Source organism: Merops nubicus, unplaced genomic scaffold, assembly GCF_000691845.1.
Source record: "Merops nubicus isolate BGI_N331 unplaced genomic scaffold, ASM69184v1 scaffold8143, whole genome shotgun sequence".
NCBI classification, from domain to species: Eukaryota; Metazoa; Chordata; class Aves; order Coraciiformes; family Meropidae; genus Merops; species Merops nubicus.
The window spans coordinates 20627-39528 of NW_008598398.1; the positions used below are offsets into that span (position 1 = coordinate 20627).

General features: G+C 39.1%; 1 protein-coding gene across 1 annotated transcript in view; it reads right to left on the minus strand.

Moving 5' to 3' along the window:
- The window catches only part of MYO3A (myosin IIIA), a 75397-nt gene that overhangs the window by 18410 nt on the left and 38085 nt on the right, over window positions 1–18902 (minus strand). Inside the window, exons 16-24 of the mRNA XM_008937034.1 lie at window positions 17055–17208; window positions 16106–16194; window positions 14239–14368; window positions 11759–11838; window positions 11052–11129; window positions 8617–8822; window positions 6422–6533; window positions 4734–4896; window positions 796–919 (exon numbers count right to left, since the gene is read on the minus strand). Of these exons, the coding sequence (XP_008935282.1) occupies window positions 796–919; window positions 4734–4896; window positions 6422–6533; window positions 8617–8822; window positions 11052–11129; window positions 11759–11838; window positions 14239–14368; window positions 16106–16194; window positions 17055–17208 (1136 nt within the window). The remainder of the gene's footprint in view (window positions 1–795; window positions 920–4733; window positions 4897–6421; window positions 6534–8616; window positions 8823–11051; window positions 11130–11758; window positions 11839–14238; window positions 14369–16105; window positions 16195–17054; window positions 17209–18902) is intronic.

Consider the following 18902-nt stretch of genomic DNA (forward strand, 5'->3'; position numbering starts at 1 on the left):
AGGCAGAAACTTTTCAGCACCTCAAATATCTATAAATATGCACAATCCTAAATGAGCTCATGAAAGGAAACTGCCTCAAGTCACACTAGGAATGAAAAAGAATGACCCTGGGCATAGGTCTTTTACATTTGACCTGGAGCTATGCCCTAAACTGTTTTTGTTACTATCAATGAAACTTCAGTGCTAGCTGAAATCTGCCACCCTGTTCCTTCTCTCTGAAAGGCTCTGGACTCCTTCACAGCCGATTTCCACTTCTCAGGACTAGCCTCCACCTATTTAAAAGCTATCACAATGGTTATGCTGCTGCTAGCTCCATTACAGAGACTAGGACTACAACCAAATTGCAGAGGTATTTAGAATGTGATTCACCTCACCTAACTTTTAGCTGTCTGATCTGAGCAAGACATTTGGGTTCCTGATGTCATCGCCCACACTTAAACAGTGACTTAAGATGAGAAGAACAGTTTCTTGCAGATGCCTTTTTCTTGCTCTTGTCTGAGCATTTTTTATGAGAAGCTAGTTCCAAAAGGGACTCATCTACAGATTACATTAACATCACAGATAAGCACAATATTGTTGATCTTTCCCCTAAATAAGTCTTTATTACCTGGGCTTAAAAATATGAGAAAATTTGCTACTGACATTAAAAATCTCCACAGAGAGGTACATTACCTCTGCATACATATCTAAAATAATCCTAATTGGCTTCACGTTTAGCTTACAGCACTGCTCTCTGGCAGTGTAGTTACTGAAAAGGGATACATTTGAGTGATGTAAGAGAGAAAATAACACTACCTTCTGCTTTTGAAGATCTTCCTTTCCTTATATCCCCTGTAGTGAGACTGAATTGTTATTGCTGCTTTGTTTCTTGTCTCAGTTAATTCTTTTCTCTTCTTCCTGAGTAAGTATCCTCTGGCAACTGATACAAATTGTCATACAGAACAACCTTAGGCAACAAGCAATGGGTGCCCCACACATTTCAAAGAGTCAAATGATAAAAGCATCAAACAAAACACAATAAGGAAATATGAACCAGGGTGGTTATTATGATTGCATTCATCTGAAATTTTTTGGTCTCACAGAACTTTTTTGAGATTTCAGAAATCTGTACCCATTCTACATGAGGATACGAAGAAGCTCTTTGTGTTTTACTGAACTAAAGAAAAAACAGGATGATGCAGAATGAAGCAGAAGCATAGTGCTATAGAAGTGCCTCTAGAACACAGTGCTCTCAGCTTCATGTACCTGCTTTGCCTGATTCAGGCAATTGATTCGACTCAGTCTTTCACTTCCCTGGGAAACCTCTGATTATCAGGCTATAGAGATTACCAGGCTCTGTTTTGGCACAGGCCTGGAATTAGCTGAACACTCAATAGATCAGAGAAAAACCAAACATTTTATAGCTCAGCAACTACAGAAGACTTAGCTCATGGTCGTTTTACAAAGATTCATTATTGATAATGAAAAAGTTCAGCATGAAAGATATGCAAACTTCCACAGCAACCAGGTGCATTTGCTATATGTGCTCTGGACAGGAACAAGTTCAAGTTTCTGGTCTGAAGCAGGATGAATGACTCAAAACATAGGTGTTCCTTGAGACATGTAGGCACTGACTAGCTACTAGGGGCTTGATCAAGTTGCCTGCACATAGGTATCTAGTGCCACCTGAAGTGCTCTGGGATAGCCAAGGCATCTCTGTGGAGCTGGCAGAAAGAACAAGACAGATGTGAATTTTTGGAGAGAGAAAGTTGAGTATACCACATGAAATAAAGCTAGAAGCCAGGCAAGGCAACCTAGGGCATCTCAAATGACACTTGATACCAGTATGAGGGCAAATGAGCTGAGCGTTTGGTGGTTTTGAATAAAATGAATCAAACTCCAGGCTCTGCTGACTGTGTATGTCTTGATTCCCTCGGTAGGGCTGCGAAACCCAGAGGAACGTAAATTTAGACACCTAGGTCACTTTTAGACATCTACGCTGAAGTGTTTTAATCAGAAACTGAACTGCATTCAGAATGTTGCTTCAAAAAATTCCTGAACTTGCAAATAATTTCCTAATTGGACCTGGCACAGTCTCCACAGTGCTGTGATTTGGACAAATCTTCAGTTTTAGGGATTCAGCACAAATCTGCTAATCCCTGGCAAAATTAAAAGAATGTAGTGTTTTGTCAAAGTATATCTGTTGAACACTTATTCCAAATGCAGTGTAAGACTATGGGGACAGAGGGTTCAAGTGATTTAAATACCCTGAGGAGGTGGTAGATATAGGAGGTCTTACTCCAGCTCTGTTGAGAGTGTTTTGCTTCACAGGGAAAGGTCAAGCTCACTTTAGAATGGGAAGGGAGCATAAGCAGTCTGTTCTAATGCATTCATATAACTTGGTGCTAGGTTTTATTTGCCTTAGCATTCCCCACACATCATTTAGGCCAGCTTCAGCTCCACTAGGTGTAGTTGTTCAGTGTAAGAAGCACTGTATACAAGGGATGTAAATTATATCTTGATAATGGATATAGGGTAAAGGAACCCAAATACTTATTGAAGAGGCACAATTGGGTTTTATACTGCAGTCTGATAGGGCCTTAGAAAAGTGAAAATCATAAAGCACTTGGAATACTTTCAGAATTACTTGGACTACTGAGCCAATCCTCATTCTATTTTCATACAAAAACAATTCCACAGGAGTTATTTTGAAAGAAATCAAGTTACACTGTTGATGGACATGCCACTATAAGCTAAGTCTTATCTTTTCAGACACTGATTCATCCTGAGAACTTTGTTATGAGACAGTCACTGTCAAAGCTTTGTTTTCAAACTGCAAGAGGAATTTTGTATTGCTTTGGAAATAAAGGGAGGGTGAGGGGTAATTGAGAGAGCTAAGTAAAAATGGACCTCCATTTTGTTTTGGCTTTTTGTGCACTGAAAAATGTTGAAATGAAACTGCACACAGGACAGAGAAGGTGGATAAGAAGAATCAGCAGGGAGATCAACAAACAGAGCAAAGTGGTATATTCATACTTTTGCATTTGCTAAATACCCTTATATAATTGACAGCTTTCAGAGGTATAATTATTTTTGACATATTCTGGATTTAGATGTTTTCTACACTGAAGTTCTACCAACTGCAGTGAAGTGCTCTTCAGCACACACTAAGATTGGCTCAGTGCAATTAACAGATGTGTCTGACAGTGATTAAAACCAGCGTGTGTCTTGGTATATACTCCTGAAGGCATATCTGAGGTAGTTTAAATCTAGACAGCCTGGGTACTGGCAGCACTAGCTTATACTTGGGGTTTCCACCTTTGTAATTACAGGAAGTGCTGTGCAGATTTGCAGCAGCTGTCTTCAGACCTGTGCCTCTTCAGCTGTACGGCTGCTGATTTCAGTGCTGTCTAGACTACATCTGGCTCAGGGACATCTCTGCAGGGATGGGGGAGACAGAAAGATAGGGACAAAAAAGGGACGTCACACAGCATGTATCTGGGCCCAAGGTAATTTACCGATGCAGAAGAGAAGGAATATTTTGCCAGGGTGGACTGAGTGATGGCAAAAAAGAATCAGAGACGTAACTGAAATAACAGATTATGGTCTTCTCGAACATAATTACTATTGATAGGCAACGAAACCTATTCCTAATAGAAAAATATGCACACACAGACACACACACACAGTATATGCAGTGTCATATAGTGCTTCAACAACACCAGCTGTAATACTTAGACATCAGACCAGGAGTGAAAAGGCTTGCTATGGCATTTCACCAGCCCACTTCACAGCTGTGGAAAGTGCCTCTAAGCCACTTCGAGGTACAGGTAATCGAATACATTGATCCATTTCAACCACTGTATTTAGATATCTAACAGATAAATTATAACTCAGAATATATAAATAGGCCTAGTCAATCAGTGTAGCTAGGTAATAGGAAATAATCTAGACCAACGTACTGTGTATAGATAGCATATTAAAGCCACGAAAGCAAACAATTCTTACTTGCTTGAAATCTAGTGATATATTCTTCCACTTTTTTATTATGTTTTGCATTTCTGTATTCTTTACGAGCAACAAAACCCCTGTAAGCTGGAAAGAGATATCTAAAATTAAATACTCCATTAGGTACACAAAAAGCTGTTAAGAATAAAAAAAAAAGTTTGGAAGGAATTACAGAACTCCATTAAAGTATTCATAAATACTTTGCAGGCTTTATCTTTCTAAAAAATAAAAAGGTGAACAAGCACAAGCCGTAAATCTACATAAAAACTATGTTTTCTGCTGAGTAAAGTTATTATGAATCAAATGAATACAAAACACAAAAGAATCAGAATGCAAAATAATGTTGAAATGTATTAAAAATTTCAGTTGATGTCTCCATCAACAATGTAACTGACCTTATTATCTAGGTCAGTTAATACATTTTATTTTCATTATTACAATATATAACCTTGTCAGAGTATGTCAGAATATTATTAATAATGGTATCATCTATGCAATCACATCCTTCTATTGTTAAATTTGCCTTTTAAATATAACATTGATAAATGTAACTTCAGTAAAGAGATTGTCATAATCTGGTTAAAAGAAATTGTTCTTTGTAAGAATAGATATCACCAAGTATAAGATACTTTGTCAAATGTAACAGAAAGAAAACAGCAAAATCCACATCCAGCATGCACATCCATCTATCAACTGTACACACATACTAGCTTTAAGCAAAATGTTAAATGTTTTAAAGCTATTACCTGACTGTATTTTAATAGCACTTTGTTCCCTTTGTTCCTTTATCTTTTTGTACCTCCTTGAACCCAGCCACCCTCTGACACAAGCTTGAATCAAAATAATCATGTCAACTGTCTCTTTCCGCATTAAGTTTAGCTGCTCCACATGATAGTACTTGAGGAATACCTTAAAAAGAGTAGGCAGACAAGCAAAAGTTTTAGTTCCCCTCCAAGGCCCTGTACTCACTCAAAGCATTTACCTTCAACAAGACTTACAAATTGGTTTCAGATGATGAACATACTCTTTAGCTGTAGTACCTAAAGGATCATCCTTGTTAAAGATAGCATTTTGATTGTTTGGGGTAGTAGTTTACCTTACTCTCCCCCCTTCAACATCTTTTGTCAGTCCCTGCTTACTCCTGCTTTCATGGGAAGATGTTCCAATAAAAAACTTGTCTGTAACTATAAATCTGTTTTCAAACCTATGTGGCTGACAGTTGTGCTAACCTCACAAATCTGATGTGTGTTACATACATGTGATTCAAATCTGGAACCTTCAACCTCTCTGCTCTCCAGTTTTAAATCTAAGGCATTGTTTATTTACTAAATTGCTTTTATCAAGGATGAAGTTTATATAACTCCTGAAAAACTAGTCCAGCACAAGGGATACAAAAACATTCCTGGTGTATATTAGGATAAAATAAAACATGTAGAAAGAGCTTGTGCAATTAAGACAATAATTATGTTTGTTTTACAGAATTTTTCCATTTTGATCACTTGTCAGGACAGATAAAGGTCAACCCTAATTAAAGTAAATGCAAGCTATAGATCTCACATCTCAAGATATGCTTCCTTTGGCTGTATCTTGTCCGTTAGCATCACTAAGAGAGCAGAAGGAAATAAAGGCTGAGGAGGATGTAACTTCATGGCTCCTGTCACACCTATCCAGGCAGATGTCTCAGAAGAAAAACAGTTGTTTCTTCTGCCCTGAGGTGATTTCAAATAGTTTAGGATCCATATTTCTCTCTCTCTCTCCATATTCTTCCTGGGCACTTCTGTTACATTAGCAAATAGACTTGGTGCAGTACTTGTCTGATGCTTCTTTTCTCTGGCAGACCTCCTGAGATCTACCAATTTGGGGTGGGTGCCTGTCCCTCTCTGATGCACTGAGAAGACTAGTGAGCTAGAACCAAAAGCAAGAGTATGGGAACAGACGTGTTTCTCTTATAAAAGTCTTCCCCTCACTTCCCATATATGGGATCATCCTGCTATCTCTTCCTCCAGTGCTCAGCAAAGTGTGCCATAGAGGCCTCAGGCTGCAAAGCCAAAACCTTCTCCTTTCCCTGTGTGACTCTGACTGCTCTAGGGAAGAAGTATAACTTCTTTTCCTCAAGAAAGCTTGGACTAAGCTCACTGGGCTCCTTAACACCACATTTTTTAAGAGAAAATGCAATCAGTGTTGTTGTCACATGCTGCTTTGCACTGTGCCCTCACTAAAGCTGATCAGAATTTTAACACTTTATGGGGTCAGGATTCCGGCCAGATATCAGGGAACTGCACCCAGCAAAGGGTGTTTTTTGTTTTCTTTTTTTTTTTTTTATGAAGCAATAGAGACCAAGAGCTACCTCAGCCACATGGGTGAGAAAACAAATTGCTTAATAAGTTAGCAATGACACACTGGCACAATGCAGATACAGTATGTTAAAAATTACTTTAGTTTTTCCAAGAACCCAGTTGTCAAGGCGGGCTTTTTCCAAAATGGCAGCACAGGTTTCCGGGCTGACTGGAGGATCATCGTTTGTTTTGTAACAGATGAGGTAATACCTAAAGACAAACATATGATTCTTTATTCCATTAATGGTGAGCAATAGATGCAAATAAATTTAAACCACTCATTTAAGTGATAAAAACAGTTGCATGAAAGAAAACATAGCACTGAAAAAAACAAAACAGCATCTGAAAGAAATTGCTGTGATTTATAGGCAGCACTGAGAAACTCAATCAAAAGTGTGTGAGTGACATATTGCACACCCTGGAGGGTTGTTTAATTCCATATCAATACCAGAAGACTTTTAAAAAGTGTGCAACCCAAGTAGAATTGTGCATCAGTCCTTTGCTGCTCTGGCTCTCTGAATTCTGTGAAAGTGATTTCAGGGGCAAAATGAAATATTTTAAAAGCTTTTATCCTAAATTAGTTTATTTTGAATCTAGAAATGTCCTGTATATTTCATATCTTATTTCATGTGCCTGACCATCTACCTTTGAGATAGTTAACATGACGTGAAATGCATCCCAACACTTGTTACCTCCTTGGATTCGGCTTTGCAGATCTTTTTGGAACATACATGTGTCATTATGACATATCATATGTAAGAATTTAATTTTGCAAACTCATTACTCAGAATTAATTATGACTAGGAAAACAGGTCAGGATGCTCCTGCATAAAAATTACCCATAACGTACCAGCTCAGCTGCTGGGTAGTAAAGTTCTTGTGTGTTCCACGACCTTTCAATATTCTCCATAACAGAATGAACCATACTTATGTTTGCTTTCTTAATTCAGGAAAATTACATGAATCACGTGTGCATTCTGCTTTTTTCTTCTTATTCAGCCTTTATACACAAAGCTTGGGTTGTACCAGCTTTAAATAACAGTAACTATTCCCTCATGGAATAATAAAAAAAGAGATAATGTTGATTCCTGCATTATCACCTAGTCCTACAGCTCCATTTTTTCTTCTTTTTTTCTTTTCACTACACAAAGAATTGGCTTGTTTTTATTCTAACAGAACAATTTTGCCATTATCCTAGGTCTCCCTCTAACTCTCAACTATTACAAAAAAGAAACCAAAAAAGACAAGGAGATAGATACTTAATAAAAATCCCTTTTGTCTGAGGGTGATATTCTCACTGCTGGAGACCTGCACAACCTCACTGCAACCAGGGGCATGCTCTCTAGAAAGCTATCCCATTATGTTAACTGCTTTCCTCTCTTTTACCTGAACAGGAAATTTTTTTATAAAAAGCAGTGACCAAAAGCCACAGCACATCTTGGTGCAGTGGAAACTACCTTTCCTCATGCTGCACTCTTCCAAAATGGTGCTATAAAAACGTCTTTCTCTCCTCATGCACCTGCAGCACTCTGCTGATAGCTCTGTTTCTGGTGCACTATTACTTTTAAGTGCTTCTGTCTGAATGAGTATTGCTTGCTTCTTCACAGTTTTGATCTTCATTCAACAAATCTTACTTATGATTGATGCAAATACTCAGGGTCTTTATTGGTAAGAAAAGTACAGATTAAGTGCTCAGGATTAATTTTTTTTGGGGTGGAGGAAGAAGTGATAGTCAAAGGAACTATAAAATCATAGTGAGTTCTTTACTCTTCTTCTTAATAATTGACTAATACGTAGAAATTATATTTTAAACTAACTATACACTCAATGAACTTCTAATGCCCAGATTAGTAATATCCAATTATTATCTACTCTGTACAAACAGATGCTGCATAGTGATGAACATCAGGAGCGAGAGCTCTGTGGATGCTATGGCTTCACATTCTCAGCTTTAATTTGAAGCATTATATTTCTAAACCTTCAGCCTTTGAAGAAAACGTGAAGATTATAAGCAAGACAATTTTTACCAAAACGCGCAGGGAGCCTGAAACAGTCATCCTGAGATGCAATCTTCCCCTACCAACCAAAACAGGTCACTAATCTTGTACCTGAACTACTCTTTGTCATCCAGTTTGTAATCTTCTTTGTCACAGGAAATATCTCTGTAATTTTCTTTAAAGACCACGCCAAAGACCCTGCTGATGCCTAGCAAATGCCAAAGACACTGCTGATGCTTAGCAAACACTGGGCAGCAACGACAGGAAAGGAGAAGTTTTCTCCACGTCAGTGTTACCGTTTGATGAAGTTAGCGAAGAGTATGCGGTGTGAGTAACCCTGCCTGCGGATCCGCGCCGTCTCCAGAATTCCCGTGTAACGCAGCTGAACCAACACTTTTTCTTTATCAAACTTGTTTGCCTGCCGGTCGTTGTTTGGCTTGATGCACCTGACAAAATGAGGCTGGCCGACGACCATTTTCGATAACAAATCCATCAGAGAATACTGCAAGAAAGTAACAAGATATCTGCCACCAGGAGATTTATAAAACTTGTATGCTGAAATTTTATTTCATGTGATCAGAGCCATGTCCAAACCCATCTACCTTTCAGTAAGCTGGTACTTTTAAGGGTAGATGAAGTAAATGACCCAACAACAGTTCTAACTTTGGTAAGATCTCTAAGTTACTAGCATATACTACTTGAGAGAAACACTGATTCCAAATGCATGTACCAAATTCCACCCAGAACATTCCCATCCAACCCAGAACTGCCATAATGCCCTATATATGATAGAAACTCTTCTTACACTTATTTGCTTCTCTTGAAGCCTTGTTAGACAATAGCAGTTCACTTCCTTTTTTGTTTGTCACCTATTTGAAGATCCTTGTTCACCTAGAGAGTAAATCTGTCTATGGCTGGAAAGTGGAAGAGCAGCAAGCCAATAAGCAAGCCAGTAAGCCTCATCAGACTGGAGGAAATTAAGGCAACCCTGGAAGAGGGGCTGCTTACACTGCTCTGGTCTAGCACATCCTGTTTGTTGTACAGGCTGATGGTGACACTATAGCTTCCCTGCCAAGAGAAAACTGTTGAAGAGGGCAAAACTAGAAGTACACAAAATCACAATTCCAAAGTTGCACTTTTCTCATCTCACCAGGGTACCAAGCTAGCAGAAGGGATGCAGTTTGTAGCTCCTCATGCCCACTGAGGTGAATCTGGCTGGAAAGAACCTTGACTGGTGTTTTGTAAAATTGCTTCATTGAAGGATCTTATTAAAACACAAATAAAGGGGCTCACTCTTCAAGATTCAACCTGATTGATCAGAAAGAGGCAACCAGGAGGCAATGCAGTTCAGCAGTAGGTTGGATATATGAAACTAGTGTAGGACGTCAGGAGCCATATGTTTCCTATTAAAATGTGCAATTCCATTCTGGACAGACACTGCACCACGCAGCAAAGCGATTAATTAGCTTCATCACTAGTGTGCCAATTGAACACAAACAAGAAGGACACACTAATGGATATATTTTTTTTTCCACTCAGTCTGAGGTGGCAGATGCTTTTCTCAGTCACCCACAGATTTCTACATATACGCAAATCAGTGGGGCTGAAGCTGAATCTTCATTTAAGAGCGTTAGCTACCATGATCTGAGCAGGAATTTCCACCACAGAAAATAATAACAGAAAAGTGTAAATATAATTAACTGCTTTGCAGCCTCTGATGCTAGATGTGCTGGTAATGCACTGAATCACGGACATCAGGTTCAAATGAGATGAAATAAATGTTTCCATCTAGAATTTTAAAAGACCCCACAGCTTTGGACCACCATGACACCTAGGCAGAAATTATCCTTTGCAGTCCACAAAGCTATGCAATTGTACCTACTAAGTTTTGTACCTACTAAGTACTAATTGTACCCGCCTGGATGCCTTCCTGTGTGATGTACTCTAGGTGACCCTGCTCTGGCAGGGGGGTTGGACTAGATGATCTTTCGAGGTCCCTTCCAACCCCTATGATTCTATGATTCTATGATTCTAAGCAGAGATCCTGCTCTTTACCGTTCTCTGTCATAGATATAAATAGATCTAAATAATAGGTATAAATGAACTCATATGGGTCATGAGCACCACTTCAGCCATCTTTATGTTTTGCTGGGAGAGATGACTAAATAAGAGTTGAAAATTCAGAGCTGAGCCCAAGTGAACCTACTCTGCACACCACTTTAGAAGAAAGAATGCTCTTCACAGCTGTTTTTGATTGCAGGACCAGCAGCACAGCCAGTGCTTGGGAAGGTCAAGAGCACTGCTGAAGGAGTCACAAGGATGGACTCAGGACAGTTTCTGGGCAGTAACCATCAAGATCTTTCTCTGGAGCTCCTGCCTCCAATTGACTTTGCACTCTTGCTTCTTAAGATCTTAAAAGAAGAAATGCTATAACGTCCAACCTCCCTCCACCTTTACCCCTCTTGGTGGGAAAACACAGAAGTGAAAGATGAACACTGATGATCATACATCATCATGACTGAAATGTGGCTGTGTAATCAACACATTTAAAGGCAAAATATCATAATCTCCTGTAGGTATTTGTACTGCACACATCGCTGCACCATTTATGCAGTTCACAAACTCTAACTGGATCACTGTTGACTCTAAGTCAACAGGTGCTTTTAAAAATGGGAAAGAATAAACATTTTTTCCACTCTAGAAAAATTTATTAAAATATTTGATATCTTACTCTAAAATAAGAAGCCACTGTCTGTGTTTTCATGCTAGTTGTCTCTCTTGGATGATGTCCGGTATCTCCTGCTTCAGTCTATAAAGATGAAGAAAAACAAATGACACTTTTTATCTTTGAGCCTGTAGTGCCCTTTCCAACACCACAACAAAGAACTCCTCAGAGAACATCATTAATTAAAAAAATAGCATTCTAAAAAAAAAGAATTTACAGCATGATCACTAGCACAAATCAGTCACACCGGTACATTACATACACTACACAATACACAAACGTTCACACACAGAGGACACAACTTCATAATGGAGCATCTAAAAAACTGCCACAAATAACTTGATAATGTCTGAGGTTCTGTCTGTTATTTCATCATCATTGTTATTTTGGTAGTTTTCTAAGGAACTTGACTATGTTCCACACCAATATTTTAATTTCTCTTTTTGCTACAATACGGCTAGGAATTAATTTTTTTTTTCCTTCTGAAGTTGTTAACAAAACTATAGCCAGAAAGAAGGGAAATTTTAGGTTTTTACCTCACGGAAGGAATATGAATTGCAAAACACAAAGATATCCAGCTAAACAGAAAAGAAAATAGGAGAGGGAGAAAAACCAAGGAAGGAGTTACTTGCTTACTTTTAGTGCCAATAATAACATTGCCTTTCTGGTTTAAATTAGTGTTCAATGCAGAATCACAAAATCACTTTTCTTACCTTTGTATGACTGATTGATTTCTGGGGAGTCCACATTTGGTAACTGATTGTAGTTTTGCTTTTAGTGTGTGCCAGGTTACCTATGGGAAGATGAAAGAAAAGAACCCACCAAAATGCTTACATCTAATCTAAACTAAAAACTATGCTGAAGCACTGCATTCATGCCCCCAGTGTAACCACAGGATTCTAAAGGTCGTTGACTTTTTCAGAGTATGTCCTCATTTCCCCTTTTGCCCTTGGGATGGAACAGGCTCTGAAGAAGTTGCATGAAGATGGAACATGGGCTGAATTTTCCTCCTTCGGCACTTACATCACCTACTAGAGCAAAAAATAAATAAAAAGACTGCTGCAGAAGGTTAGAAAGATATATCTTTGAGTGCCCATGCGGCTTTACCCTAAGGATGCTATTGCACTACTTGAGTTCTAAGGCTACATCTATATTAGTTAAAAAGTGTTAGCATCCTTCTCTGGCCCTGAGGCAAAGTGACATGGCATGACTCAAGTCAATACGACTAAACTTTTTCACTACTCTTTTAACCTTCTTGTAAAAATAAGGTTGTATCTTTCCACAGAGCTTGTTGGAAACCATTGCTGGTCTGTGCTTTCCCTGGAAGTGTGCCTGTGTGTTTCTGGGAGACTGCTAGCTGACACGGTCCAAAACTGTCCCAGGGAGGCATGCTAACATACAGAATGGCAGATCCTGTCAAATTGTTTCAGCTACTCTTCACTGCTCCTGTTTGGTTTACTAGCATACACATAGTCTTAAGACTCTAACCTTGGAAGTAATACTTTTATTATGAAGACTTGAAGGACTAGGTTCGTTTGAGTGATTTACACAGACACTGGCCTTCTAAAGGAATAATGAAAATTCTGCTAAGCTTTCCATCATGTTGATAAAAACCTGTGTCCATGTTGACAAACCCCAATTATTGCTGCATGCTTCCATTGCTTCTGCTAATAACATAACAGTTCTGGAATCTCACTCTCCACTGGGAGAGCCTGTAATCTCTCTGTGCTCAGCTACTATCAGTAAGAGGTGGATAAGAGTTGGATAAACAGCCGCAAATATACAGCATGCTGAGCTAATGCATCACGTATTATGCGATGATATCAAGTGCTAGACCTCCCTTGGGCTTAACTGAATATCACAGGAAGGGAAGGATGGAGAGAGGACTACTCACATCTAACTTTAGCTATCTGAAAGTGAGGTGTTTACAGGATCTCTGTTGTATTCAGTGGAGAAAGGCAGTTCTGAGGAGATCTACCCCGTCTTAAGAGAAACACCTAAAACAGGCAACCTGGGTTGGACTCTGGGTAAACCTCTACTTTTTGATCTATTCTAGATCAATAACAGATCAGAAATCTAACTTTTAGGTGGCTATAGCTGGATGGTTTGCATCAGTTTCAAAAGGCTACAGAGAGTGTTCATAGTACTTAACAAGAAGACTAAAACAACCTTCAGTTATCTTGCAAAACATTATATAGGCCTTGGTATCAGTTCTTGGGACCATTTGGGCCCTGACTTTGGCTCTACAGAAATTATAGCTTAATATCTTAGCAGATATCAACAAGTGAAGAAGTCCAAACAAGTACATTGAGCTCGGTGTTTTCCCAAGAGTACTGACTTAAAATGGACTTTCAAGACCAAATTTTGCATTCCATCAGCAATGCATCTTCTATGTGAAGAATAGGAGCCTCACTCTCTGTAAGCAATGGTAACATTTTAGAGAAATTTCCACTAGGTTCTTCCCATTTAGCTTTTCTCCCATGTACAAGGAAGTAATACTGTAAAGTACTTACTGTGTGGCATCAATGGCATTACACAGGAAGTAATAGAACAAAATAGTATATTGGTTGTAAGGAGACTTACCCATCATCCTAAAATGGCAGACAGGACAATGTGCAAGGACATGCTTCAACCAAGGTGCAACTTAGGAGTAATTTCTGTAGAGCCAGCCATGTTCCTCTATCCCAACTTAGGAACGCCCTGAGGAAGGGCTCACTACTAGGACCCCACCAGTTACCTATTGTAACAGACTAAAAGACTAGGGAAATAGAGGAGTGTCTCCTCACTGTTTGCAGCAGATGTTAAGGAGCCCTAACCTTTGTTCTCTACTACTTTAGAGAAAAATTGCACTGAGACAAACCAGGTGATTTATATATGCCCTGTCCAAAAAAGGCCAGTGACTTACCTGATCCTTTCTGTTCAGTCCACAACTTAAGGGATGCACTCCACTCCCTGTCTTGCTCCCCTACCCTGAAGAGAGGACCCTGAAAGCCTCTACCATTTCCTTGGCACTTGACCAGACCAATCCCTCCCCTGCAGCTTGAGATGGCTGGGGCTCCATTCTGTATAGATTCTAGGGTTGGAAAGTTAAGCCACAAAGTGTATAATGTCATCAGCAAATGGTCATATGAAACCTAGCAGTGGTCATCACAAGGGCTAGAGAAGAATAAGAAGATTACCACAACAGCAATACCTGTTTTTGTAAGAGGATGTGTTACCAACTGTCGTGTAAGATTGTTTTCAGATGATCGCAGTAGCAGCACAATATCAGCTGGCAGAGTGTCTCTATTTTTGGCTAGGAATCCACTTGCATTATACAGAACCTGTTTAAAAAGTGTATTTATGCATCTTCTGGGCTTTTGAAAAGTAATTGTAAATTTAAACACTCTGGAATATGGCTTTTAATATATCAAGACAAATAATTTCTCAGCTCTCAGGCTTGCTCTTGCTTAGAATCTTTCTTTTGACCCCTGGAAGTTCTAACTTTTCAATACTGAGAACTATTATGATGCAGATCACTAAAAGAAAATCCATCACTCCAACAGAGCTTGAGACATTTACTTTTCCTAATGCAGATACGTTAATATTAATTTTAGCTAGCGTGGACTTATCACTAGAACAAACATATTACACTCCTCTTTTACATGTGTAAATGCACAATTAACAATGCACTTGAATTCAACCATATGACACAGGATTACCTATATGACTGTACAATCTTTCTGTCCCATTCATATGTGCTGTACTGGACCCAGGACCTGCCACTCTTCCTAGGGATCTCTGTATTAATTGTAGAAGAAGTTTACAAACTCAGAAACTCCATATTAGTAACTGAAATCTATCTAAAAGTTCCAGAAATGTTACACCTAACTCAAAATGTACCTCTAAGGCTTTATCTCAATGATGCTCTAAAGGACCCACAAGAAATCTTGGCCTGTGAAGAAGGGTAGAAGATACTGGCACATTTGATTTGGAAAAAAAAAAAAATCACAAAACAACCCAGTAACAGTCTTCAATTACAAAAAAGGCTTGTAAAGAAAGAGGAAATAAATTGCTCTCAAGTTCCATAGTAAACAGGTCTAGGAGTAATGAATTTATGTCACAGCAATACAGATATAAGTTAAACAGCAGGAGAAACTTCCTAATGGAAAAGCTTACTGAACACTAGAAAGGGCTGATGGGGCACTGGTGGAATCCCCACCTTCAGTGGCTGGTATCAGCAATGGCAGAGGGAGAGCTGGCTCTCAGCTCCTCAGCAGTTAGATATGATATGCTGGTTAAGTGGAATTCAGCTGGAGATGAGGTTCAGAGGAGTTACTGAAGGCCTTTTGTAGCTCCCTATCTCTCACAAAGGGCAAGTTATCTTCCATCAGCTGCTGGGACCTCTTTCTAGGCCAGCTGCTCCAACACTGCACAGACCCCACAGTTTCCTACGTGAGACAGTAATGCCCACTCCATACCCTTTAAAAGAGCTCAAAAGGAGGTGTGAGCTCCTACTTTCATGTGACAAAGTTCAGGTGACCAGTGGCATGTTGTTGCAGCGTGTCAGCAGCTCCTGCTGCGTGTGAAAGGTGTGGGCAGCAGCAAGTCACCTCGTACAGGAGGGCACGATGCTGCTCATCAAGCGAAGCCAAAAGCAGGGCCTCCACTGCCTATCTGGCTGATGACAAAGTACAGAACTGAGTGAGGCTGGTGGGATGTAGGAGGTATTAGAAAGAATGGAGCTGGATCCTGATACGAAGCAGTGGGAACAAGCAAGGCACAGGACTTTGAGGAGCTAAGGGGAACAGCACCGAGTTCATTACTATGTAATGATTATATTTTGGTACTGTAATACAGTACCACATTTACCTGGTGAACATTTAAGAAAAATGAACTGCCAGTGTTCCCTTTTATTCATGAGGGAAAATAACTTCTCAATTTACTTCTGATGCGTAAGACACTGCCAACATTTCCATGTCAGGCCTGAATAGATTAAAGTTGAGAACCAACCCAGTTGACCTCTTTTCTTCCAGCCCTACTATTCCAGAATCCTCAGCTAACACCATTATGTTTCTTACCTTTCCTGCATAATGATAAATCCCAAAGGTTAGATCTACTCTTTTGGGTCTCCAAAAATATTTTGACTTCAAGTTATCTTCAAATTTTTCTGAAAGGAAGCACAAAGCTTATCTTACCGGAGTTACTGTACAATTAATTGTCTTCCGAAGCTGTATCCCTCTAATGATATCTCCTGACTTCTCAGACAACACAGAGGCACAGAACAGATTGATGTTTTTATAGACTAAGATACCATAATGGTCTTGTAACAAAAGGCACTGGATAGAGAATATGAGAGCTTTTGGATCAGTTACTTGGCACCAGTGTTTTTTTCTGCATGACCTCAGAAAATCGCTTGCCTTTCTGAGATTCTGATCTTCATATATGAAACAATGTAGTAATTCTTTCTAAGGAGTCCTTGGGGAATTGTGAGGAAATATTTACCAACCAACTGAGGGCCTCAGTACAGCAGACCAAAAAGTATAAGGATAGTAAGATGACAAGCTCATACAATTGCTTTAGCATGGGCATTACTGGATTGGTCTTGGTTTTGGTCTGTTAAAAGTCTCATCTGACACTTTGCATGTTCAAAAATTAGTAACACAAGGGTTTATCTGCACAGAAATCCCACCTGAAACATCTAAATCAACTGTTAACTGCAACTACTCATCAGCACTGAAATATCCAGGATCTGAATTACAACATATTTAGGTGTTTTAACTTTCATTTCTGAGTACAAAACCCAGGGAGCATATTTCACTGAAGGACACTGAGGCAGGTTTGCAGCCAATACCCTTCAAAAGTACTAGAACTCTTGTTCAGATACAGTTCATCGAAAATCTCAGAGCTGAACATGATGAAAAATAAATCACTAAAAACATCAGTGGTATATAGTCTAAACTGGACATGCCAAACAGAAATCTAACACAGAGACACGCTGCAAAACTGTGAAATAAGCCATATACTTACCTACAAGTGTCTGATCTGTTGCTTGTGGGAATCGACTTTCTTCATCCAGCAGGGACAATAAACCCATTGGTTTCTGCAGGAACATATCTAAGAGGGGCCTGTTGTCCTCATATTCTATAACTCTTGCATCAACACCTTCATATAGGTATTCATTCTGTAACAAGCAACAGAAGGCATGTTTTTTCTGTGTATAAAGAACCACTTCAGAAAATAATTCACAAACTGTTAACCATAGCAAATTAAAACTACACTGAAAAAGTATGCCCCAGGGCTGAAGACATCAAGGTTTTGCAGGAACAAACATCAGTTGGGATGTCTCATGATGTCAGGCTATAGATTTTAATTTGGCTTTGGATATGTAAGTGCTTCCTATGGCATATTTGGTAAAGAAAAATGCTTTCCAGGAATATGCAAAAATTGGAGTTTGAAACAGAATTGAAGAAGATGAAGTATAGTGTTTGCGGAAGACTACAGATTACAGAGGCCTCATTTGTTTGATCCTCCTGCTCTAACACCTGGAAACGTTCTTAGGTGGAGAAGATTCGTGCACACACCCAACAACTGAAGAACGGTGTACGTACTTTTTAAAAATTCAATAAATTGTATCAGCTTGGCCTCTATGACATTTTCACCCCTTTTAAGTAACCAGGGAAAGGTATTCAGTAAGATGAAAAAATAACAGAAAAAGCTGTGGGGGTTTTTTTTTGGGTTTGTTTGTTTGTTTGTTTGTTTTTTTTTTGTGTGTGTGTGTGTGTGTGGCTTTTTTGTTTTGTTTTGTTTTTCCCTGAAGACTGCAAATATTTTTGGATGTCCACCAGACTGAGAAAAACTGTGGACAAATGCTGAGTCCACAGTGTATTATGGTTTTATCTTGCAAGTAATTTAGTTCCAGCCGATGAATAGAAGAATGACTTTCTTTAATCCTTCAGCAAGGCAGAGGACAGCCATAGATTTACCAAGAGAAAGATGCTGAAGGGACTGTTGCGCCTCCATTATTTTTGTCTGCATTACATCATGCAATAGCAGCTATCCCCTGCACAGTGCTCCCATATATATCAGGGCTTCTTTCAGTTATGTGCAGGCTATACTATGAAACACATAATTAAGGCTTTTGATCTACTTTTAAAATCATCCCTCTTCAAAAGGATAGGACTTATAAAAAGTTTTCTGTTAATGCATGGTGTTAACATCACCGTTGTGCTGTCCTTAATTCATTGTGAGAAGTGTGTCGTAAACATGAACGATGGCTAATATTGAGTTCACAGACCTCTAACCCTGAAAGATCTCTTCTTATGTGTCATGCACTTGAGTCTGAATGAGTGAAGAAGCCAATATATCAAGCATTTTGAAGAGGAGCTCACTGTCGTATACAACAGAAAAGCACAATATTAGGTTTCATACCTCTTCATTTCTAAGCCAGAGAGAAACGGCAAAATTAATAAATTCAGTAACACTGTCCTGGAAATACAGGCCCAAATAAATAAATCTGTTGATCCATTTGTAAGAGAACACAGATTATACACCTAAACCCTACCAGTGTCCAGACTGATCTAATTTCTCAGGACACTCTTTGCTCTAGAGATACATTATAGCTCAGTTCATATGCCCATGCAAGTGTGTAAGCAGTGAGAATCTCTCCTTATAGCCACATGAGGACTCTTCCTCTCAGACATATAACATTAACTTTATTCACATCTCCTCAGGAGCAGTGGAGTTTTGCTTTTTATTTTAATCAATGACCTGAGCAGCAGGGCAAGACAGAAGAGTAACAAATGCATTGCTCATATAGACAAGAAGTTAATTATAAGACCCAGTGGCAGGAAGGGAATGAATCCGTGAAATGTCCCA